The following is a 26,227-nucleotide window of genomic DNA, read 5'->3' as shown; positions in this document are numbered from 1 at the left end:
CTTCCTTCCTTCCTTCCTTCCTCCCTCTCCCTTTCCTTTCCCTTCCATCCCTCCCGTCCCCTTCTTTGGTTGCAGAACCTAGACTGAGCACAGGGCCTTGTACACACTAGGCAGTTGTTCTACCACTGAGCTGTAGCTCCAGGCCCCTATGTTTTCTTCTTATTCTTTGCTTTTGATTTTAAGGAATACCAGCGCTGCTTTCACAAGACAAAACAAAGACTCAGACAAAATCCAAGTGAAAAACAATTTGAGTTTAGCGAGATGTATATTTTTGGCAAATTTGAAACTTTCCACCGACGCCTTGCCAAGATAATGGACATCTTTACCACCCTCAAAACATACTCAGTCTTACAGGACTCTAACATTGAAGGACTGGATGATATGGTCACTAAGTACCAGGTATTTTACTTTAAAACTATATTTGCTTTTATTTTCTGTAACAGCCTTAATATTTTATGCAAATAATGTTAATGATTCAGATCATCTGTTTATAATATAAAATATAATCTCATGACCCTTTAACAATAAGGAATTTGATTTATTAGAGAACTATATCATGATGCCAATTGAATTCTTTTTAAGGCTATGGTTATAAGTAAGACTTTCTAATAGTTTAAAATTAATCATTAGAAAAATTCTCATTAGTAGCACAGGAAAAAATTTAAAATTTATTTTATTTACTTATGGAAGAAGTATCTAATGAAGAATGTGCAATGTGTCAGATGACAGTAGATGACATCAGAGTGATAGTCCGTTATATGTTTAAGCATTCTATTTGTACATGTTAAAACATGTAAAGGACCAGATTGTACTGTAGCTCTAATATTCCTAATTATCTTGACTGTTTTCTGCTTTATCCATTGATAAACTGTGCGATGAATCTTAGTTTGAAAGTGGGTACAGTGATCTAATAATATTTTCAAGACTTTATTTAAAATTTTAAAAAAATTTTAAGGAGAATAAAATATAAAAAAAAATTAGAAACGATACAGAATTTCACTAAACAAGATGATAGGTATTCAGCAATGATTGTTATATTGCATATTGTTGTCTTCAAATTAGTTGTTCAGATTACCAGATATAAGTATGCAAAATGGGTTAAAAAATTAAAAAGAAGAAAAAAATTTTAAGTATCCAGTGCTTCTTTCAACAGACCAGTAGAAATCAGCAGTACAATTGTCCCAGCTGTCCTTCCTTGAAGCCTTTAAAAAGTCTTCACACAAAGCATACAAACAACGCTTCTTATATAGTCAGTTTTTTCTTGTTTGGAAACAGTGATACTAGAATTTGAATTATTTTTTTTTACTTGAATTTGAAAAGGATCGTATAATTTACTGCCACATATTATTTTTTGTACTCCTAACAGTTTAGGCCAATATAAAGAATCTTTTTATATTTCCTGAGTACATCAAGTTTTGAGAGAGAAAAAGACAAAATTTTATATAGCAGGAAACAATAAAGGTGCTGTGTGTCATCTGCAAGGGGGACACACTGCTTTGAAAGTGACAGTTTTTTTGAGACAACGAGAATACATTCATTTATTTTTTCAGTTTGGAATCTTATGAATTATTTTTCATTTTTAATGAAAAATTGACAGTGGGACATATTTCAAAGGTTATTTTTTAACAACTAGTTGAACTGTACAACTGAAGGCAGATAAGAGGTCTTTTCTAACCTGATAAAAAATACTGGGAAACTGCTTTGAAAATTTAAAGCAAAATACTGATTAAAATGGATACAGCAGACAGCAGTGAGATAGCATGCAGGTGGTCCACGAAAGCACAAGGGGAGAATTTCATGTACGGTGCCAATGCAAGAGGCTGAAAAGGTGTCAAGGAAATGAACTTTGTGATCTTTGCTTGGTGGTTTTTCCACCTTCGCCCCGTGCTGCTCTTCCCCCTTCCACCCTCTTCCCCGTGCTGGTCCTCAGGTTCAGGAAAGGCAGGTTCAGTCCCCCGTGGGCTCACAGAGCCCCAGCCCCAGCTGCCTCTGAGCTTCCACTCCCACCCAGAGCTGCTGCTTCTAGGTTATCACACAGGCAGGTTGATGTAGACAACTCTTCCAACAAAGATTTCCTGGACCTTGGTTCTATATCACATTACTCCATTTACCATGGCCAGAAATAATCACCTTCATTCCTTTATGATTTACATATATCCTGAAACCCCGTCTCCACTAAATGTGTAACTACCCAAGGTTCGGGAGGTTTGTCTGTTCTGCTCATTCCTGTACCTTCATGGTTTGCTGGCACATAATAGGTGTGCAATACATGATTTTCCAGTACGTGATTCAGTATATTGAGTTTGATTAGTTTTTTTAAAGGTCACAATTTATAATTTCATTTATTTAACTCAATACTCTTGAAGTGACCAGTCATGGAGCTATATTTCCTCTGGCTCCTAAATGTTTTAAATTACTACATTAAAATGTAGCTTTTCCATACTTCTTTTAGACATTTTAATGCTAATCTGTATAACTAGTTTTGTAGTTGTATAACACAAAGGAGCAGGTGATTTTAGCTAGTAAACTTGATTCAAGAAGTTATGCAGTTTATACACTTGTGTCTATTGAAAGACTTCAGTGGATGTTTAAATGGAGATGACTTTGAAGAGGAGATTGCAGAAGGAGACCGAACATTCTTAATAAAAATGATACGCTGTTATCAACAGAATGGGCACCTGAGTTTGAGAATGGCTTAGTACCTGGTTAGGAATGATCACAGAGCATTATAGCTCATCATTCAGAGCAAACAAAACTTCCGATAATAGTGTTTTCAAGGAGATGAATTGCCTAATTTGTACTTTCATAGTCACAGTCTGTAGCTTTATAGGGAAGAAGGAAGCAATTAATCCTAGAATTTTTAAGTGGTAGATTGTGGTTTGACATTTTATTTAAGACACCTGAGGTTTGGAAGGTCGTTATGCATCTATTGTAACACAGTCATTTTCTTCCTATGTTGTTTATGTTTTGTTATTTATTTTCTGAGATGATTTAACACCTGAACAAAAAATGTTTTAGTCAGGTCTGCTCTGAGCATTTTTAAAAAAAAATAATTTCAAATGTGATTAACAAGAAACTTTTAGGGGAAATACCTCCTAATTTTCCAGAGGTGAAAAATTCTTACTTTATGTTTTCTCCTAAACTATATAAAACATCATGAACACATTTTCTATTTTGGATGCAGGATGGCAACATTATACTGCCTTTAAAATAAAAAGCACTAAGCAATGTGAGTAAATAAAGAAATAAGCATCCTTTTAAACAGATATTTTGGGAATGATTGTATGGGTTCTAAATTTAAGCGTCAGATTGAGTTAAGTAATGCAAGAATATCAAAATTTATCTTATTTGTCTCATATTTCAGTACATCATTACAACCATAAAGAAAAAGGAGTATAACTTCTTAGACCAGAAGAAAATGGATTTTGATCAGGATTATGAAGAGTTTTGCAAGCAGACTAATGACCTTCATGTAGGTTGTATAATAAAATTCCACTGGGTGGTTTCATGTTTATTTTTTTCTTTCTATGTAATGCTGTTAATCATTACCCATTCATAAGGGAGAGGCATTTTCATCATAGAGGTGACTGATAGCAATCTGAACCTGCATTTTGTGATTTCAGATGAATAATTAAAGGCTTTTTCCCCATGGATTAAAGGGTCATAAATATAGCTTTGGATAATGATCCGTAATCACAGACTTCTGCTTGTCTTTAGTTCTTAGAAAGATAACTTTCATCTTCTGTTGAAACACTGTAGCTTCATTAGAATGGGGACTTTTTTTCCATTTCTTTGTTACTTTATAGCCGTGATTATAATCAGAGGTAGTTTAAGCAGATAAGACGGATGTGTGGGAGATCGCAAAGACAGTGCTCTACCAGGCCGTAGAAGCCCTCAATGTGGTGATTCCAGGTCTCTTTTTGGTTTTGAAGCCCCTCTCCTCACTGTAATGAAATAAGCATTTACTGCACAGCAGTGATGTGTTAGGCTTCTATGCTGCGGTTGTGTATGCAGAAATAAATTAAATAGGTTTGCCCTCAAAGCTCACAATCAGACAGAAAGCAGAGATAGCTTTGAAATGTGAGCAAGTTAGAGCAGGGGAATGAATATAGCATACAAAAGGGCAAATAAGGGCTCAAATGATGAGTTATAAAAATAGCCCGCTGGCAGTGTGCCAGGAGTGAAGATTCAAAGATAAGAAGACATAGTCCGAGTCGTACGGGAACTTACAGGGAGGACAGACCTGCAAAGCACGCCTGGATCTGATCATTGTTCCCGCAGCCCCCAGGATAGGGAGTGAACTGAGAAAAACAAACAATCCATATTCTGCTTGACTGGGTTAGGAAGGGCTTCGTGGAGGAGGCTGTGCTCGATGCCTGGAAGGGGTCTGTGTTGGTTGGGTGTGATAGTGCACACCTGTAATCCCTATGATCCCCACAGTCCGGGACGCTGAGGCAGGATCGTAAATTTGAGCTCAATTTTGGTGATTTAGCAGCTTAGTGAGAGCCTGCCAAGCCTAAATTCCAGCCAGGGGAAGAAGAAACTGCATAGTAAAGGATGGACTGTGGAGGGGGCCGAACTGAACTAGAGGAAGATGAGCAGGAGCTGCGACCTCAGAACTAATAGGAAGCCTCGTATGATGATCTCATTGCCCATTCCCCAAATACTGTATGCTCTTCTTACCAGTCTTAGAGTGGATTGCAGGCTCAGAGGCAAAAGGAAACTAACTCAAAGTTTTCCAAGTTCATAGAGAGCTGAGCCTAGGCCTTTGTGCAGCTGTGTAGTAGAAAAGCAAGGAAGAACTGGCACTAGTGTTTGGGCTTGGTGAAGATTTACTAACTTCTGTGAGGCAGAGGTGGAAGGGTTATAACTACTCTAGTTCTGCAGTTTATGCATAGAAATTCTTTATGTAGGAAACATTCAGATATTTATTTAGGTAGGATCACTAAACAGTTCTTCAATTTAGGGAAATTTTCTGATCCTCAGATGTTACCTTTGCAAAAGAAATACCATTATTTTAAAAAAAACTTCAGTAAATCCAAGTGGAAAATAAAAGATAGATAATAGGAAAGAGGGAGATAGATCTTTTGCAAATGAGAAAGGGATTCAGAGATGGAGGGAGGGCAGGAGAGGGGAGGAAGGGGGAAGTAAAAAGCATTACGATGTGTTATGTCCATATTCGGAGTCCCCATGATAGCGGTAATCACCTTATGCTGCAAACATGTGCTGATAAAAATAAAAAAGGAAAAAATACATGCATATTCAAGGTAGTTAAGATTGTTGCACAGCTAGTTTCTCATAGTTCATTAGAAAGAAAGTTTTGTGCTAATATTTTATAGACAAGCTATCCTGCCTGTATCTTCTATTCTGAATTACTACTAAGAAGACAGCAATATGCAGTGTATCAACTACTGTAGTTGTCCTAATAGCTTGCACTGAAACTCGGTTTCATTGTTATGTTTATCTTTTAAAAGGAAAGAACAGCTGGGATGGGGGAAAAGAGAAAAGAAGGAGGGGAAATGTATATATATATATTTTTTTTTCTCTTTAAAATAAAATAAATAAGTACATAAATAAATACACAAAGTATACTTTCAGTAGGAATCATGGGAAGAATTTAAGGCAGTGACATATTGTAATGGGACTGGAGCTCCTTCAACTTTGGAATTTGCTAGGTGGGCAGGGAGTACTGCGCTTGCCCCCGGATAACTCTGTCTTCTCAGATGCTGGTATTTCCAGTGGGACCCGAATTCTGCCCTCTGCTTGTCTTGCCAAATCACTTCTGACCTAACGTTAGCTGAAACTGAGCCTATTTTGGTACTAATTCTTACTGCATATCAACTGGTTTTCTCATTTTAATACTACATTAGTGATCTGTTAGTGGTCACTTTAAGTCTGCATAGACTCCAAACTTCTGCCTGGTGGGTTGAGAAGAAAAGAGGAATTAATTGGGACTTTACCTTGAAGCATGAAATAGAAAATAATAAAATACACTTTAAAAATTTTAATTAACTAAATTCAGATTTCAGTTGTTACTCTGCACTGAATCTCGCAACGAGCAAAGAGTAATTTGAACTTAGGTTTTTGGTGCAATTGTTTGGGGGGACAGGCAAAATTCTACAACAGTGTAAGATGTGTGAAGTTCTCAGGAGAGGCCATAAAGAACATGTTGGAAAACAGCTTTGAAGGCTTGAAGAAAGAGTTGTCTTTCCACCTTTATTGACAGATTATATGTCCCGCCTTACCCATCCTACACCTGGTAGAAGTTTCATGAAGGCAGGAGAAGAGTTTTTCTATTTGTTCTTTATCATCTCAAATCTATTGCCAGTGTTGTGTGTAGACGATGGTGTTTACATAGAAATACATACAGGGATTATAGCTTCAGGTATCATTTTAACTGCAGTGAAAATACTGATGATAATCATGTCCTGCTGTAGTGGGGTTACAGTCAATATAATTAATGTGCTTCCTAATGAAACTATGCGGCAATATTAACCTTTATAGGATCCTCTGAAAGAAGTATTTCTTTAAACTTTGATATGTAAGTCCTAACTTTTGTAGTACATTTTGTCTTTAATGCTCTTTAAACAAATTTAGTTTTTGATTCATCTCACTTTATCAGACGTTCATTTGGCAGATAATTTCAGTGTGAATTTGCCTCCCTCCCCCTAGGTGAATCTTAACCAAAGGTTTGTCGGTATTCTCTTTTCTTTCAAGCAAGCAGCTTCAAAGTTGTTAATCTTCTCTGCTGTTTCTTTGTTTTTAATTTTATTGCATTTTCTTAAAAAATTTTCTCTCTTCTTTGAATTTAGTCTGTTGTTATTTTTGCCTTTTCTTGGTTGACTGTTTTGATAATTCATTTCAGTTTCTTTCTCATTTTTTAATAGATGCATGAAACTCTGTACCTTTTATACTAAGGATTCCTGCTATGGCTGTTCCCACAGACTTTAATATGCAGGGTATATTCTGTCATTCAGTTTACAATACCACAAACTTTCGTTATGATGGTTATTTTGCTCAGGTATCTTTTAAGAGAATAAATTTAGTTTGCTTGCCTATTATAGTTTGTTGTCTCTCATTTAAAGAAAAATTCTTTGTGGTGCCAGGGACATGTCTGGAGTTTCCCATATGCGAGGCAATTGCTCTACTCCTGAACCCAACTGGACTCTTATATTAATATTGACTTACACTTTTATTATATTTGGGGGTGGGAATGTGGAATACATTATATTAGTTTTTTGGTGTTCCTGAGTTGTCCTCTGTGGTATAGAGTTCATAGCTAAATTGTGCAAATGTTCTATGTGTGCTTGACAAAAGTAATGTCTCCATTGGGGTTTGGGTTCTATTTATGTCATCAGATTAGGCTTTCAATTGGGTTATTAAATATTTTATATCTTTATTAAGTCATTTAAAAATTAACATTTTTAGAGCAGCTTTAGGCTGTCAGAAAAGTTGAAGGGAAGGTACAGAGATTTACCACAGACCCCCTGACTCTAACCCTTCCTTAAATGCATTTCCTCCTTCATGAATAACATCCCCTCTCAGAGTGATATATTTTGTATAATTGATGGATCTACAAGAACACATCTTTATCATCCGAAGTTCACAGTCTGCACTGGGGTCACTGTTGGTGTTGTCCATTCTATTGCTGTGGGTGAGTGTATCCAACCTTTTAGTGTCATGCAAAATATTTTCACTGTCCTAAAAATTCTCTGTACCTAAAAATTCATGCCTTCCTCCTCTGGATACCATTTTTTTTTTTTTTACCACTATGTTTTTAATATCTGGACTCCTGACAACCATTGACCTTTTTACCATCCTCATAGTTCTGTCTATTCCAGAATTGTGATGGAAATTCTTGGTATAAAAAAAATATGATACCATGTTAGGACACAATATGAAGATCCAGCCCACTACATAGCTCAGCAGTTAAATGCAGTCAGCCTTGACTGACTACTCCAGCTGCAAACTAGAGATGATTGACACTTACTCATTTATTTCAAGGATTTTCTGTCCAGCAACGATAGGTGACCGACACTACCCATTAGAAATTCACCACGCTTTCAAGCTTCTGTACTTCTTGCTTGCAAAACCTGTATAAGCCACTTCCAAAGCAAGCTCGGGTCTGATGCTTTGGGAGCGATCCCCATCAGCCCGCTGGTGTAATAAAATTGGTTGCCATCCTACTCTTTGGTGCAGAGCATCTTCTATATGGTTCAGTACCGGCTTCCACAACACAATTCACATAGCTGGAAGCATACCCATACATCCTTTTCAGATTGACCTTTTTTTACTTAGTAATATGCATTTACATTTCTTCTATGTCTTTTTATGGCTTAGTAGCTCATGTCTTCTTTAGCATCACTAAGTATTCTACCATTTAGCTGTGAAGTTCTTTATCCACTCACTTACTGAAAGTTGTCATGGCTGCTTTGAAGTTTTGGCAGTTATAAACATGGCATGCTGGTTTTCGTGTGGATATAAGCTTTTTTCTCCTTTAGGTAAATATCAAGGAACATGATTGCTGGATCATACAGGATAAATACTTTTGGTTTCCTAGGAAACCTCTACACTGTCCTTCTATGTGGCAGTGCCATTTTGCATTTTCAGCAGCAGTGAATAAGAATACGGTTCTTGTTGCTGCAAATCTTTGCTAGCACATGGTGTCTCCAATTTTCTGGATTTTGGCCGTTTCAGTAGTGTAGTTTCCGATTATTAGTATTGGGACGGATCTCCAATGACTCATGTCACAGGATGAAAGAGGACTTGTGACACAAGGACAGGAGTGATGACCACTCTGTTTATTAAAGGAATATTTTGTCCTGTATGTTTAAAGGGAACAAAGGTGTTCTTAGAGAAGTCCAAACAATAGTTTGAGGAAAGTACATGTTACCCTTGTTAACAGTTTTGGGAACTGGGCTCTTCAGCTTGAGTTGATATGCTTGGGAGCAACACAGGAAAGGTGCCTACCTCTGCAGCTGTAAGGCTAAGCCTCCCCCAGGTGAGGCCATGCTATGGCGGCAGAGTCCTTAGCTGACCCTTCGGGACAGGCCACATCCACAGCTTCGATGCAAATCGCTTCACATACTTATTTTTGGTCCTGACTCCTACAAACAGGTGTACCAGTTTACTGCACATTTGTTTGCTCTATTTGACCTATCGGGTCTAAGAATCTGAGACTAAGTCAAGTATATTTTATATGTCTTGATTCAGTTGGTTAGATACTTATAGGCTCAAAACTGGTACATTTTCCAGGGGAGCTATTCCCATTAGCAATAAATACTGAGCATATTTATCTCCAGTGTTGTTCTTTGCCCTATAATCAGTTTTGTGTATTATTCACATTGCTACTTCACCTTTCTTTTAGTATTGCCCAAAATATTTTTCCTTTTCTTTCACTACCTACTATTTTGTAATTATGTTTTAAGCATGTTTTCTTAAAATAGCTTCTTTTTTATATTGTATTAACTTTTTGCTGTTCCCTTTATTTCTTTTCCATTGGTTGGAAGCAATAGTGTCTACATTTTTAGTGGATTTAGCATATGCCTGGTTTAAGAAAGTTAAATTTTTTTTTTTTTCCTGATGTTTTTGAGACAGGTCTCACTATGCAATTCAGGCTGGTCTTGAACTCACTTTGTATCTCAGGCTGGTCTCCAACTCACAATGATCCTCCTGCCTCAGCCTCCTGAGTGCTGGGATTATAGGAATGCACCACCATGCCCAGCTAAGAAAGTTTAAAATTAATTGATATTTCTGTCTACCTCCAATATCCATGCTGTTGCTCTCTTGCATTTTAGTTTCACTTTGCTTTTAAACTTTCCAAGGTTCTTGCTGTCGTTAGTGTTCTAGTTCTTTAGACTTCACAACCCGGTAACAGATTTCCCTACTTCCGGTTGATGCTTGCCACCTCCTCCCTCTCATCTCTCTTAAAGAAATGTGTCCTCCGGGGGTATTTTCCCAACAGTCCGTTAATGGTAAATGCTTTCCGCCTTGGCCCCCAAACACCTTAAAAGTTGCTTTCAAACTGTAATGCTAGTCTGTAAGTTTAGTTTCAAAGTTACTTTCTACTGGTACTTAGAAAATCCTTTTTATTTTCAAATTGACTTTTGACATCTATTGTTCCCATGAGGTACGTGTCACCTATGAGTTATTTCTTTGTGGATATTTTGATTTATCCCCTCTCTCATTGCTTTTATTTATTTATTTATTTAGGTACCAGGAATCAAACTCAGGACCTCGTGCTTGCCAGGCAGGCACCGAGCCACTGAGCTAAATTTCCAGCCCTCTCATTGCTTTTACTGTCATCATTCTCTTCCGCTTTGACATCTCTGTGTGAATTTTAAGGGTGTTTTAAAAAAACTATCTTAAGAATTTGCTGTGCTTCATGCATTGATGATTTAAGGCTTTGTTTTTTTTTTAAAATGGCGGAAAATTCTCAGTTATTATTTGAAATACTGGTGTGACGAACAAATATGGTGGATGTCTAAATAAAAAGAATTATTACACTGAAAGGCACATTGCCTTTAATGCCCCTCAGAATATTCCCGCTTGCTTTGAACACACTGAACTCATCATTTCTGCCACTTTCTGGAGCGGGCTCTTTCGTGAATCTTCAGCTGCACTATTGTGACTGCCTTGGTGTCCCGAATTGACTCAAAACATTTACTTTTCATGGTCATCTTGTTTTGGGGAAGAGCCAGAAATCACCTGGGGCCAGATCCAGTCAGTAAGATGCAGAAGCTGTACCGTAATGTTTTTATTCAACAGAAATTGCCCTACTAGAGTTGTGTGTGACAGGGAGCATTGTCCTGAAGGAGAGTGAAACCGTTTGCCCATTTTTCAGGCTATCACCTGTGCAAATCATTTCTTAAATGTTCTAATAAGTGCTTATAATATTCAGAGTTCACTGTAGTGTCCTGGATTCAAATTCAGCTCACATAATTTCATCAAGGTCAAAACCAAAGTCAATGTCTCCTTAATATTCAATCTTGATTGACACTTTTTTTTTTACAAGAACTGGATGATTTCTTTGGGAACCCTAAGTTTTGGTCTCAGGATCATAACTATTGGCCCAAGTTTCATCTCTCATAAACTACTTTTTAACATCTCATGTTTTGTTAGTACTTTTCTTTGTAGTTTGAAGCAAAATTTCATGTGAATGTGTTGGTCATACATCATGATTTATATCACATGTAAAACATACATTTTCTCTTCTGTAGCTTACAACTGACTTCACTGAACAGGTTGAAACCTGTCACACCTTCTTTTAGTGTTCCATGTGCCACTGTTCTGATGACGATCCTACCTAGGTGGTCCTCAGCAGTAGCACTCACCACAGTTTTTGACGGTACATGTTTGTACATTAGGTCCACTTCCTGGGATTTCCAATAGATGTTGGTTAGCCCTCCCTTGTCTAACTTCCATTTCTATTATACTTTATTTCCTGCATTTTCCTTTTTAAAAATTTCTTTACATGTTGAGTGACTTTTAGAACTCTCTTGAAATTTCCTAATTTTATTCTCAAGTATATGTGATTTGTTTCTTTTGTACATTGATTGCAATAATTTTATCTTTTCTGTATTTGAGTTTTGTTTTCTAAATTCTGCGTTCTTTCTCTTTTACGTTATTTGTTTCTTCTTTACTCTTTAACAGTTTTATGGTCTCGTTCAGACTGTTCCATCATTCCTAGGACCTGGGACATGGTTCTCTGTGCATCCTGCTGTTTCTTTCTCAGAGATCATTTGCTCATGTGTTTTTCAGAGTCTCCCTTGGTCTTATTTTTGGAGTTACTTATGTAGTTCCTGGGGGAATCTTGTGGCTTTGGAAGCATTTCTGCAGCTTGACTTTGTATTGCTTCTGCTGCAGGTCTCAGGGCTTTACATTTCCGGACTAACTTTTCTGTTAGCTTCCTGGGTGATCCTTTTCATGTAGTGCGCAATATCAACTTGAGCCCTTCACCTCCATGTGGGATGTGTAGGGTTTCAGTTGCTGTGGGGCAGGGAGGGGTTTGTCAGCAAATGATACCAAGGTCCAAGTCCTGCCCTGACGGCTTGTACTACAGTGGCAGAAGTGAGTCGTTGTGAAGGAGACCTATGTCTCACTAAGCTGAAGATATTTACTATTCGGTTCTTGACAAAATGCATGGGAACCTTGTTCTAGAGTAATTTTTTCTCACCATTCAAGCTCTTAGCAGGTGGCAAGCCTCACTGCAGCTTTCCAGACATGCAGTCACTTAACTCCCTTTGCAGGATCTGGGCAGCACTTTTTGCTCCTGGACTTCCATAGGATATGTTAAGAACAGCAGGACCATGCAGCTCTCTCCCCACACTGGGACCTAGCCCCAGGCCGTATAACTGCCCTGTGTCTGGCTGGCATGCATGGAGCCCAGTCTGGTGCAACTCTGGCTTTCAGATCTGTGTTTCTGCTTCTGGGCATTTAATTTTCTCTTAAGCTCAGTAATTTTTCTATTGTATTTTGTTCCCTATTTTAGATATTTGTAGAACATGGGGAGCTATTTTCTCGTATTGCTAAATAAAAAATTCCCAATGCTGATTTATTGTTCATAATCAAGTTCTATTCTATTTTAGAACGAATTACAGAAGTTCATGGATATTTCATTTGAAAAGATTCAAGACACAAATCAAGCATTAAGTATGTTAAAAAAATTTGAAAGGTAAAAGTAGTTTTCTAAGTTCCATCTTCTAAATTGGGATAATACGAACATAGTCCAGATTTTATTATTATTACTACTACTACTATTATTATTTCATAGTCTAACCAAAGAAAAGCCTCTCTTACTAGTCTGAGCCATACAGTTACAGTTTTTTTCAAAGGATTAGAAGGATTACCTCTTTGAAGTGTTGAGGATTTGCTTTATTTCTGCAAATAGAGTATACGCTAATCCTTGAAGTATCTGTGACTGCCACAGTAACACTGTCTAATACTTAAGTGATTAAAAAAATTCTTCCCAAAGCTTTGCCTACCCTGTAAGAATTGAAACTATTTTGATTCTTTTCATATGCTACCGAACTATCTCATTCTTTTCCATTGGTGTGTGTTTTAAAATCAATGTTCCTAAATAAGATTAGTAAATAACTTTCCATTAATGCAAACTTTTTACTGTTTTGCATTTTAATCAGGTTGGATATACCTAATCTCGGTATTGATGATAAATACCGACTGATCCTTGAGAACTATGGTGCTGACATTGATATGATTTCAAAGCTGTATATGAAGCAGAAGCATGATCCTCCTTTGGCTCGAGACCAGCCTCCCATTGCTGGGAAGATCTTGTGGGCCCGACAGCTCTTCCACAGAATCCAGCAACCCATGCAGCTCTTCCAAGAGCACCCAACTGTGCTGAGGACGCCTGAAGCGAAGCCTGTAATTCGCAGTTACAACAGGGTGGCCAGGGTCCTCCTGGAGTTTGAGGTTCTCTACCACAGGGCATGGCTTCAACAGGTGAGCCCCTAAAGGATGTTCCGTGAGAGGCCCCCATTGTCCACACACAGTGGAATCGCCCCTTTAACATTTGTCAGGGATGTGCCTGTAGGATGCTGCATTTACAGGTACTTTATGAATCATTTGGTTCAATCTAGGTAATTGAGTGTGTGCCATATTAAAATACGCTCAAGGAAGAAAATAATTACTAATATAAAAGTTATTAATTTTGACAAAAGTCTTAAACCAGGTAACAGAAATAATTTTTATTTAATTTACAAACTCCCAAGTGAGAAAAATCCTATTTATTGTTTTCCCTACCCTATTGATCATATTTCTTTTTTTATTTTAAAGAGAATGAAAAAAAAAACAATAACAAAATAACAACAGCATAGACAGAAACAAAACAACACAAAAATAATAAAAATGATTTAGGATTTCAAAACAAAATGATAGGGATTAACAGTGGTTGTTATATTACATATTGTTATCTTCAGCAAAGTCACTCAGATTACCAGATATAAGAAAGCAAGATTGATCAAACCATTAAAGAAAATAAAACATAACAAAATAATTAGGAACAATACAGAGCTTCACTAAACAAGATGGTAGGAATTCAACAATGGTTGTTATATTGCATATGGTTGCCTTCAAATTAGTTGTTCAGATTACCCCATATAAGCAGGGAAAGTTGTCAGAATATTCAAGCACTAGCTGTTCCTTCCAATAAACCAATAGACATCTGCAGTACAATTATCCCAGCTATCCATATATATATGGATATATATATATATAAAATGTATATAGTTCCCTTCTTTCTTTCTTTCTTTTTCTCCTTTCCCTCATCCCAGTTGTTCCTTCCCTTTGAGCAATTTCTTTCCCTTTCACAATATCTGTTCTACCTTTTGGGTTTTATTTACTCTTTGAGGGTCTTATCCTAGGGAGATAATATAATGTTTACACGTGTGGGTCCGATTTATTTCACTTACAAAAGTTTCTTCCTTTTTAAAATGCAGTGAGATCTGGAATGTTTTGGCAAACATCAGTACATCTGTTAAACAAAATTTACATTTTATTTGGCATTCTTGTGGTTAATCTGGTTGAACCCTACCAATACTTGTGTTTCTTTGTGGATTTTCAGGAAGGCACATCTCCATAGCTGTATTCATTGCATCTCTAGATAGCTGAAAACTGAGTTTAGCAGGCTCTGTGAAACTTTTATTAGGAATGTAACTGAAGTTATCGGGGAGCTAAATAGCTTTTGAGAAGTCTCCACTACTGCAGGGTCCACTTATCCATCAAGTGTGAAGGTCATGAATAAAACATTTTATTGACTTGACTGTGTGATATCATCATGAACCTGAAGTCTATTTTCTGAGTGTGAACTTTGAAGAGCGGGTGATCTCATTTTCTGTAACTCATGAAGCTGAATCATGAAGCAAGGACACTTGAAGAACCTGATTCCCAGAAATGGCTGAGATAGATTCTCTGTGTAGGCATTGAGTTTTCTGATAGTAGTGATGTTGACTTCTTCTTGCAGATCGAAGGAATTCACATAGGTTTGGAGGCTTCTTTACTGGTGAAGGCGCCTGGCACAGGGGAACTGTTTGTGAACTTTGATCCTCAGATATTAATATTATTCAGAGAAACAGAGTGCATGTCACAGATGGGTCTGGAAGTCTCACCGTTTGCAGCTACCCTCTTCCAGAAACGGGATACATACAAAAAGAATTTCAGTAACATGAAGGTACGGTGTTTTTATTTTTTCTCTTCTTGGCTAGTTCTAGAGTGAGTTTAAAAATCTGGTGATGTGTTACACTGGCTGACAGAAAGTGGCCAGGATACCCGGAGCAGATGAGTGAGGGACAGTGCCCTGGCATGAGGCTGCAGAGTCGACTGCACCAGGCCCTTGGAGACCTTGTACACCAACAATGGAAGTTGGGATCTAATTTTGAGTGTACCAAGAGACCAGTGGAGGATTTCAGTTGGTCTAAAAGGCATGATATGATTCATAATTCAAATCATCCTTGTTGCTGTGTGGAAAATGGGTTTTAAGGCAGGTGTAAGTGTCAGTAAGAAGCCAATTTGTGGGCTGCTGCGTTGGTTCATCCTGCAGTTGGTGGTAGCTGGAACTAAAATGGCAGCAGAAATGATCAGAGAACTGGAAAACTATGTTAGCCAGCAGGTTGTAAGGGAATTTAAAGATAACTGAGAAGGCCACCAAGTATTTCTGTGTGGATTTCATTCTGCAGAACTTATATAGTAATATGCATTGGCCCTGATGGTAAGTCCCATTTCTGAAGATGACAATGACTTGAGCTAGTTTGCTTTGGAGGGCAGGCGGAAATCAGTAGTTTCTTTCCAAGTACAAGGATCATTTGCAGATGTCCAAGTGGAGATATTATCCCTGCTATCAGATACAGAAGTCTGGAGTTCAGTGGAGCAGTAGATGTTGGAGGCAAACTTTTGACAGTAGAATATAGTTTCTGTATATTCATCCCGTGTTTGGGATAAGAATTCACAGGGAGAGAGTATAGATAGAGACATGTAGAGGGCCGCTGGACCAAACATGGGGTTATTCCAATATTGACTGTATGATAGAAGAGAAAAATATGCAAATAATGTGAAGAACCAGATTTTAAGGTGGATGAGACCAAGTGTCAAGGAAGCCGAGGGTGAGAAAAAGCTCACAAACTTGATCATGGTCCCTAGAGATAGATGCTGCCACCCAGAGGATGAACTCCATGAGGTCAGAGATACAGCCATGGTGTTTGACAACATGGAAACTATTATAAAAATTTCATGGTGGCTAACACCATATGATAACACTAAGGCCATGCAGTTGCATAAACATTATTTAACTTGATCTTTCTCACCTCCATATTAGGTAGATGGGACAGAACACAAAAACTGTGGCTCAGAGAGGTTGAATGACTTATCCAAAGTCTTGTAGCTAAGTGGCTGAACTAGGACCAGATCCAGGACTTGTCTTTCCACTACTTCATGCTATATTAGGAAGTTCATCTTGGCAATGAACAGACGTTCTTCAAATGCAGACTCATAAAATAACATGTTGGAATTTTCCTTTATATTCTTGCTTCTTAGCAAAATCATTTAGTCAATCTACATATTTACAAAGAAAATATTATTACTAAGAAATCATATGTATTGGACTATAGAGTTGCTGATGATTATATTGTCTGCGGAGCTGTCATTTCAGTTATCTGCTGAAGACAGCGCACAACCTCAGATGCAATGGCTTTTAACAAACATTTCAGGGCGTCTCATGGTTCTGTGGTTAAAGAATAGGAGCAGGGCTTGAAAGATGCACTCAACTTGCCTGTGGACTGGAGCATCCATACATGAAGCTCCCTGTGGAGGCCTCAGACCAGTAGAATTTCAGAAGCGAGTGGCATAGTGAATAGAGAGGAGGCCACATGACCTTTACGGCAGCCTGGAATGTCTCATAGCATCTCTTCAGCTGTACCCTGTTGGTCTCCATCAGCCCGCTTCAATTTCAGCGTTGGCACGGAGACCCAGTCTTATGCGGACAGGAGGGCAAAAGTATTTTAAATTCTCCACAGTTGTAAATGACATTTGAACATGTAAATTATCTGATTGACATTTATTATATGTTGGGGGTTTAAGGAGTTAATGTTCCTTCTCACCATGAATGACTGATAAGAGCAGATTTTGGCATTTTGGAGGGGTGAGCTGAAGTCCCCCCATAGATGCAGAGTTTTGAATATTTAACCGAGTTTTCAGGATTTTACTTTTATGCAAAGTAGCTGAGAGCTTGGAAGAGAGTTGAAACCAGAAGACATGAGCTGGCACAGGCTCATAGTTAAGCATATAGCTTCTGAAACTTGTTTGATCGGGATTCAAACCATTATCTTTGGGTAAATTACTTTACCTTCTAAGCCTTGCCTTCTCATTTGTAAAATGAATGTAGAATACCTCTTGGGGTTAGAGGATTAAAGGTGAGAAGTAGAAAGCCTGCTGGAGGCAGATTCTAAGAACTGTTTCCCAGGTAGAATAAGTGATAGACATTGAAAAATAGGTAAGCAGTGGATAAAAGCTTTAGGAAATGTATAAGTAGCTGCTAATAGAACCATCAAATTTAGGCTTTCCTAAAGTGGCTTTCCTGGAAATTGAAAAGGCATTATAGAAATTGAGGAAAAGAATTATATGAAGAAAGGATTATAAAGCCCATTTGGGAAACGTTGCATTTTAAAAATTCACAAAGCCCTTTAGGACTTCTTATACCCTCATGGCAGGTTTTTCAGAATCATTAATATTAGTTGTGCTGTGCAAAAGTAGAGATATTGTATACAGGGTTTTTCAAATGTGACTGTCCAAGGATCATTTTTATTATGGACCATGTTGGAGTTAGTACCCCAAGGAAACATTTTAGAAATTATTGATCTAATATCAAAAGTATACTATTATCTGCATTATAATTACAGGCTTAAAAAATTATATTTAAGAAATACATTAAAGTAACCTTCTAATACTTAATGATTATTATTACTATTGGCATTATGCTTAAAGGTAGAAGTACTATCAAATTATTTAAAAATGCTAACATCTAGACAAAATCTTCAGTGTTATATGATAAATAAATTTTAGTGGAGAACCAAAATCCATAAGTTTGGACCATAAATACTCCCTGTAACCATCTCCTATGTTCCAGTTACAGTGTCAGGCCCTTGAACAAAGCAGATGAAATTCCTGGCTTTGTGTAACTTATAAGGATGATTCTTGTTATGGGATTGTGTATCAGTGGCTGTATTATTAAGTTGAAAATATCTTAAATCAAAATACATTTAAAAGGTCTAACTTACTGAACACCATAGCCTAGTTTAGCCTACTTTAAATGCAATTAGAATATGTACATTAGTCTACATCTGGGCAAAATCATCTAACACAAAGCCTATTTTAGAGTAAGTTACTGAGTGTCTCATGTAGTTTATTGAATACATGTATCAAAATGCTGGTGACATAATATATGCCAGAGTTTTGGTTGTTTACCCTCATGATTTCATGGTTGATTGGGGCTCCGCCTCACTGCTGCTCCTAGCGTCCTGTGAATGTACCGTTACAGATATTGTTATCCTGGGAAAAGATCAAAATTCAAAAATTCAAATGACTCTGAATTTCTATGGGTTTCTTTTAATTTCCACATTATTTTAAGTCAGAACTATCTGTATTCTATTTAAGTAAGACAGAAAATAAGCAATCAATATTTTAAATAGGTAAATTATATAGTATGCTGGAATAAAGTGATAGCTGTTATGAAAAAAGTAGAGCAGAGCATAGAATGTATGGTGTTGATTTAGAATCTTAAATAGGTTGTCAGGGTAGGCCTAATTGAGAAGCTGCCTGTCTTGGTTACTTCTCTCTCTCTCTCTCTCTCTCTCTTTCTCTCTCTCTCTCTCGCTTGATGAGGCAAAATACCCAACACCCAAAATTAAGGAAAGAAAGGTTTATTTAGCTCACAGTTTGTAGAGTTTTCAGCCTGTAATCAGCTGGCTGCAAGGCAGGGTGTCATGGCACAAGGGCAATACTTCAAGGTGGAAGAAGACAGCAAAAGCAACAAGAGCAAAAAGTGGGGGGAAGCGAGCCTCTTTCCCTCCCTTATATTGTACGCCGGCTTCCCACCCACACCCATACCCACACCTTCTCCAGCCCCTCCTCTTGCACAGGCTCAGGATGTCTACAAAGTAAGGACCCTGGCTCCCTGCTGAGTTGCTTAGTTAAACATCTAAACTTGTCAGGTTAACACAGTGAACAACATCCTAGAGTATAAGGGCATGTCCTGTACACCCTAGGATGTAGAACTGCTGAGTTACTTAGTTAAGCTTCTAGATTTCAGGTTGACACAATGTATCAACCAGTATAGTGCCATTTGAGGAATTACTTTAAGGAGGCCCACAGGCCCCAGGGCTACGAATCAGCAAGGAAGGTATTAGGGCAGGAACAGGTCAGGGATAGGAGATGAGAACAGAGAAGTAATGGGAATAAGATTGGGAGAGCAAAGACTTGCAGTCTTTGGATGAGGAATGGTAGCTCTGAATGACATGGGACTGTGTAGCCATGTAAGCGGAGGAGTAATATAATCTGACTTAACATTTTGAAAGTTCACTCTTGCAGCTAAGTTAAGTCTACAGTGTAAGAGGCAGACAAGGGAGACAAGGTAGACCACTCCAACAATCCAGGTACAACTCTGGGCTGCTAGTAATGGTGGGTATGATAAACAGATCAGGTGCAGGATCTCTTTTAAAGAGAGGGGAAACAGGATAACTGATGAATTCCACATGAACTTGAAAGAGGGGACTCAAAGATGACTCTGAGCTGCAGGCAGAGAAAGAGTTTTGAGGGGAGAGCAAGGTTTCAGATTTGGACATGTTAAGGCTGAAGATGGCTGTTAGAAATCCAAGCGTAGAATACTACGTAGGCTGTTGGTATATGTGACTCTAGACCTCAGAGTGGGATGTGCACTGGGGATGTAAGTAGTTTATTTTTGGCATATGGATAATATTGAAAGCGTAGCACTTGTTGAAATCAACACTGGCTCCTGACTCTGTCCACGCTTTGGGCCATGCACCAAGATGTGGCCTGTAGTTCCAGCAACGGGCTCTGGTGACCCAGACTCTTTTGATGATGAATGGGGTCCACAGGAGATGCTCGATGGTGGGAGGAATGCTGTACCGGTGTACGGAGGTGATGGAATGAACCTTGTGACACACAGGTGGAGGAGGCACTGTTACCATGGCGTCACGTGGTTTAGAAAAGTTTCTTGGCTTACTTGACTTTAAAACGCTTCTCCCGTTTTAGGTTAAGAAGAGTCTAAGAAACTCTGGCTCTTAAATTTTTCTTCTTCATTCCCAGTTTCAATTTATTGGATTAGGAATTTATGACTCTACAAATAGTCTCTGTTCTCTGTTATTTTGCTTTTTACCATTCTACCTGGTAGGTTATTAGAGCTTTAGAATTTAACCTTAAATAAAAGTAATTTTTGTTTTACATAAAATGATGTGAATGGATCTTAAAAGTGGGATATTGATTATTTAATCCCATTTCATTACAGATGATGCTGGCCGAATACCAGAGAGTGAAGTCACAAATCCCCCCTGCTGTCGAGCAACTGATGGTCCCTCATTTGGCTAAAGTGGATGAAGCACTTCAGCCTGGCTTGGCTGCCCTGACCTGGACATCACTGAATATTGAGTCGTATTTAGAAAACACTTTTGCAAAGATCAGTAAGTCTGTCTAAATGGTAATTATTCCTCAATTTTACAGGCTGAGTTATTATTCATACAGTGATATAATTAAATGGAGACTGTTATTCTTACCCTAGTCTGTAAGGAATTGTATAAAAGTATATAAATTCAGTAATTTCCTAGAGTGTATAAATATTAACTGCTTAATTTACAAAGTTTAACTACATATTTTAATTTATTCTTACTGTTTGATATTAGAATTTAAAGGATCTTTAGAACTATTCAATTTCTTATACTAGCAGGACAGTGTATTTGGAGACCCTGCTTTTAAGGGTATGGAAATTTGGGTAGCACAGAATGCTAAACCACAGGGCATTATAAATGGGCAAAGTTTTAATACATACTATTTGTCCTTAACGAGGGCTATAAAATTCTTGAAAATATACGTGAGGTGGTATATTGCATAAAATACAATTTCCCCAAATGTGTAAGGTATCTGCAGAGAAGAAGATTGAGCTCAGATCCATCTGGAAAGTGTGTATTAGTAGGAGGACAGATTCATTTTCAGCGCACTTTCAGAGCCTCTTGCTCAGTGCCAGTGTCCATAGGATCTCCAAAAGGGAGCTCTTCGTGATGTATTTCCCAGGGTTTCCTAGCTGCCCTTCTAGGAGAACATATATCCCCTTACACATCTTCTGTGGAGGGCAGGACAACACAGTTTGGAACATGATAATGGAAAGTTTTACTTTCCCCTGAAAGACTTAGATATTTCCATTCTACCCTACACTACCCAATGTCATCAGTCTTTTCCTCTTCATGGCCCAATTCAGCCTATTTTTCTAATTACCCGGAGAAAGTCTTTTTCTCTTTAGCTCTATTCCCACTTCCTTCTGCAGCCTCTGTTACGTTGACAGTTTGGAGCAGAGACTGTATTTTGCCTGTCTTCCAGTGGTTTTGTCCCACTGTCTACAAAGAGCTTTAAAATTAGTTTTTTTCTTCAGGTTCTTTTGCTCTACTCTCAGTTGGATGTTGTCTTAATCATCACTTTCCTGTTGCTGAGACATGATACCTGACACTCACAACTTAAAGGAGGAGGTTTATTTTGGTTACAGTTTCAGTCCATGGTCAGCTGGATCCAAGGCAGAAACAGCATGACAGGGAGACATGGCAGATAAAAAGTTGCTCAAGTCATGGCTGCCGGGAAAGAGAGAAAATGGAGGAAACAGGAAGGAGGTATTCCTTCCAGATCATGTGCCCAGGGACCTGCCTCTTCTGACCAGACCGCACCTCCTAGCAGTGCATTCAGCTCTGAACTCTTCAATGGATGAACCTACTTATGAGTATAGAACCTCTAGATATCCAGTCGTCTTCCAAAGATGGCCTTTTGATCTTCTGAGCTCCACCTTCTGAGCTCTACACATGAGCCTTTTAGGGACATTCTAGGTCTAAACCATAACATTCTTCCCCTGGCCCCCAAAAGGATAATGCCCATCTCATTATCCAAAATACATGTAGTCCATCTCTAAGACTTGCCAAAGTTATAAGGTTCCAGCTTTGCTGAAAAGTCCAAGTCTGAAGTCTCTCTGAGACTCAAGGCAAACTCTTAATGGAGCCCCCGTAAAAAAAGGCATAGAGTAAATATTCACATTCCAAAAAGGAAAATTGGTTAGAAAGAAATTGGACCCAGGTGAGAATGAAACACAGTGGGGCAAATATTAATTCTGGTAGCTCCATGTCCAGCGCTGGGAGCAAGTTGACACTGGAGCTCCATATGGCTGGGAAGTCCCGCCCTGTGGAATTGCTGGTTACAGCCCTCTTGGCCTCTCTGTGTGGTGGCTCCACTCGTTGCCTTAACTTGTCTGAATGCCTGGGTAGCTGAACACTGTGAGATGAATCCTGGGCAACACCTTCCTTAGGCAACCCTTCTGGAGCAAGAGGCCCAGGGACTCTTCTCAAAATTATAATTTTCTACCCTTGAGCCTGGGAAAGGTGGGTTGCTGATTCCTGAGATACCCTCAAGCCACTTTTCCTGTGGTCCTGATGCAAAGTACTCGTTTGTTGTTAATGCTAGCCTTTTCAGCAGCTATTCCAACCCTGACCCAACATTCTCAGCAACCATTCCAACTTTGACCCAGCTTTGAAGGTGTTTCCCCTCTAGTGAAACTGGAAACTTTTCAAATTATTCAACTTTGCCATTTGCTCTTGATTTTCACTATAAACTTGGTGAAAAGCAGCAAGCAGTATCCATGCCATAGATTGAACGCTGGGGTGCTGCTGCCCTTAATCTCAGTCTCCTGCAAAGTTTTAGGACATGGGCAAGATACAGACACAATTTCTGCAAGAGCAGAAACATACTTCGTCTCCAGTCCAACTGCGAATGGAGTCCTTATACCCAACTGAAACATACTGAGTCTAGTTTTTGCTTTCTGTACTTCTATCCGCATTTTGGTCTTCAGAGCTCTGACAAGAATCTCTCATCAGACTCTGCTTATGGCATTATAGGGTTTCTGTAGCCAGCATTAACCCCTTCTAAACTCCTCCTGTGAGCCAGCTCCAAATGGTCCTAGACCATATGGTATGATCACAGGTACAATCACAGCAATGACTGTACCCTCAGTGTCAATTTCTTTTAGTCATGTTCCCATTGCTGGGACACCCCATTCCAATCCCTCGATCCCATCACCTCACTTCTTCTTTCTGAGCCTCCCTTCTAAAGACCTCTTGTGATGCTCTATCTCCTCTCTCTCTTTCTGTTTTTTTTCTTTCTTGCTTAGATCCTTCCATTGGTCTGCTGCCTATGGCTGCTGAAGTAGAACCTAGCTTACTTATAACATGACCTTTTACGAGCTTGGCTTATCAGTAGGTGTTCTTCATGCCTCCTGAATAGCTTAGGTGCTGTTTACTCATGTATATTTCAGAAGTACTAGTACTGTGCTGATAAGACAGGAAACAGACTGAGGAGTTACTATGGAATGCTCTCCTCTTTGTTCAGCTTGATGACTGGGAACTGGATCCAAAGACAAATTTTATTTTATTTTATTTTTAATTTTTATTTTGGGTTCGTGAGAATCGAACTCAGGACCTTGAGCTTGCCAGGCAAGGTCTGTGCCCCTCAACTGTATCCTGGCCCTCAAAAACAAATTTCATAGGGGTCTTTGGATATTACTGAAGTGTACTTAAAACTCATTATAATTTGAAGGTGGAAGAATTTAAATACATTAGCAGACAACTGTAGCATCATAGGGGCAGAGAAAACTGTAGAAACAATCTTAAAGAAGGTCATTAAAGGATGGAAGCCCTGATCCAGAGATGACAAATGACTGCTAATTTTGCATCGATGTAAGCAACAAGGACAGGTTTAGAATCCAGTTTCTCTGCTTTCAAGCCAGTATTCTTTCCAAAATCCATCTCAAGAAGTAAAATAAGCAGAAATTGGCTGAAAGTCTCTAAGGAGGCATTTATAAAATATATAAAAACTTCATAGTAAGAGCTATCACAATCAAATTAAGATAGGCTATCACAGTAGGTGTTTGTAACCTTCTCCCTAGAGAGTTATTAAGATTAGGCTGCTAGCAATTTGGATGTTTTATTGGCATGTTCGCTGGAGATAAGGAGATAATTTCTGAAGAAACTCTACTTAGTTCATGTATTCTATTTTTCTTCTTGTAATTTAAATAAAAAAAGCCCTAAAGTTAAAAAAAAGATCTAGTTTTTTGGGAGACAAATTCTGTTAGGTCCCACGAACAGTTGGATCCTTATTGGACCAAGTGAGCCAAGCCGTCTGTTTACAGATGGTTATTTGTATCATGCATTTAGAAGAGTATTCCTAATTCTTCAGAATAACAAACAGAACTTCACAGATAAGTTTTATATATTCTATGTATAAATAGAATAGTTTTATATATTCTATGTTAGCTTTTAAATTGTTGCTATAGTAAGTTTTCATAGCAGCAATACAGTAAGAGACTTCAATCCAAAATTAGTCTTCCGAGGCTAATATCCAGGTGTCTCCAGGATGGTTCCTTATGGAGGTTTAGGGAAGAATCCCTTCTGGAATCTAGAGCAGCCTGTATGTCTTGGGTAATGAGTGTCCATCTTCAATACTGGCAGCGGTGCCTCCTCAGCCCTCTTTCTCTCTTCCCCTCTCTTCCATGGTCCTGTCCTTTTCTGCCTGCCTTGGACTTTCCTTCCTTGCTCTGATGTGGACCCTTATAACTACGTTGGGCTCATCCGGATTATCCAGGACAATTCCCACATCTCAATATCCTTAACTTATCTGCAAAGTCCCTCTTACCCTATAAGGTAAGATTTTAGGGGATTAGGCTGTGGGGATCCTTGGAGAACCATTCTCTCAACTTGCTACACATGTCCTTGAAGATGCTTTAAATAATCAATTAGGTACAAATAGAATGGATTTCATTGAGCACACATACTTAAGTGTTGGCTCTCTTTTAGTAATGAATAGGCTTACCAGGAAGAACTGCTTGATGTCTTGAGTAGCCTCTTTAAGGATTAGCTTAGAAATGTTTGAAAAGTGTTAGGCATCTATTCTTTATGCAGTAAGGATACTTATTTAAGGCAGTGTTTATTTCTCTGATACATTATGGGCATATAACTTGGACTTTTCTTTATTCAGTTTTAACTTCATTTCCTAGGGGAAAGTAGTATTAGAAAAAGAGAGATTATACAGTGTGATATTTGCTGGAAAAAAGTATTATTCCTCACGTGGGTATCCATTAACTATCCTTCCGCCTTTTTACATTTACTTTTATTTTCAGTATTTTTTGTCTTTCATTTTGGCTTCATTTTTTATTTTAAAGAGAAAAAACAATGATACGGAATTTCAAAACAAGATAATAGGGAATTAACAATGGTTATTATAACGTATATTGTTATTTTCAAAGTAGTTGCTCAGATTACAAAATACAGGCATGCAAAATTGATCAAACAATATAATCACAAACTGATCCTTTCAGTGAACTACTAACCTTCCAACTTCTGTTGTAGAATTGTTACTTTTCTTCAGAAATGGTCTTTTCATCCAGGGAACTTAGTGTTCAATATTACCTCAGCAAAACTCCAAACAAGTGTACCCTATGATTGTAATATAAAAGAAAAATTAGTGTAATTTCCCCTCAATAATATTTTTGAGCTCCTTGCATGGAATGAGCACTGAATCCTCACAGGAGCTAAGACATAAGAGCAGACCTAAGTCCTACGCAGGGGGAAGGATGCTCAGATAATGGCAGCAGTATAGGAGGAGGGGCTTCTCACACAGCCACAGACAGCTTCCTGGGGAGAGGGGTCAGAGTTAGGCAGGGGAGAGCTGGGAAACTTAAAGAAAGGATGATGTGTGTGGTGGTTCGCACCTGTCATCTCAGTTACTCACGAGGCTGCAGCAAGAGGATCGTGAGTTCAAGTCCCATCTGGGCTACTTTAGAAGACCCCTCCTTAAAATAAAGTGAAAAGAGCTAGGAATATAGCATCATTTACCTAGTATGTGCAAAGCCCTGGGCTCAATTCTGAGAAAGAAATAAAAAAGGGGGGGGGAGAGAGAGAGAGAA

General features: G+C 38.4%; 1 protein-coding gene across 2 annotated transcripts in view; it reads left to right on the top strand.

Moving 5' to 3' along the window:
* Dnah5 (dynein, axonemal, heavy chain 5) overlaps positions 1 to 26,227 on the top strand; it is a 300,957-nt gene that overhangs the window by 84,550 nt on the left and 190,180 nt on the right. For both annotated transcript variants that reach the window (XM_013514981.1, XM_005386122.2), the window contains exons 11-16: positions 184 to 399; positions 3,365 to 3,472; positions 12,588 to 12,673; positions 13,140 to 13,461; positions 14,981 to 15,187; positions 20,531 to 20,702. In XM_013514981.1, the coding sequence (XP_013370435.1) occupies positions 184 to 399; positions 3,365 to 3,472; positions 12,588 to 12,673; positions 13,140 to 13,461; positions 14,981 to 15,187; positions 20,531 to 20,702 (1,111 nt within the window). The remainder of the gene's footprint in view (positions 1 to 183; positions 400 to 3,364; positions 3,473 to 12,587; positions 12,674 to 13,139; positions 13,462 to 14,980; positions 15,188 to 20,530; positions 20,703 to 26,227) is intronic.

Source organism: Chinchilla lanigera, unplaced genomic scaffold (genome assembly GCF_000276665.1).
Source record: "Chinchilla lanigera isolate Chin_1 unplaced genomic scaffold, ChiLan1.0 scaffold00025, whole genome shotgun sequence".
NCBI lineage: Eukaryota > Metazoa > Chordata > Mammalia > Rodentia > Chinchillidae > Chinchilla > Chinchilla lanigera.
This window is presented reverse-complemented; position numbering and strand designations above follow the sequence as displayed.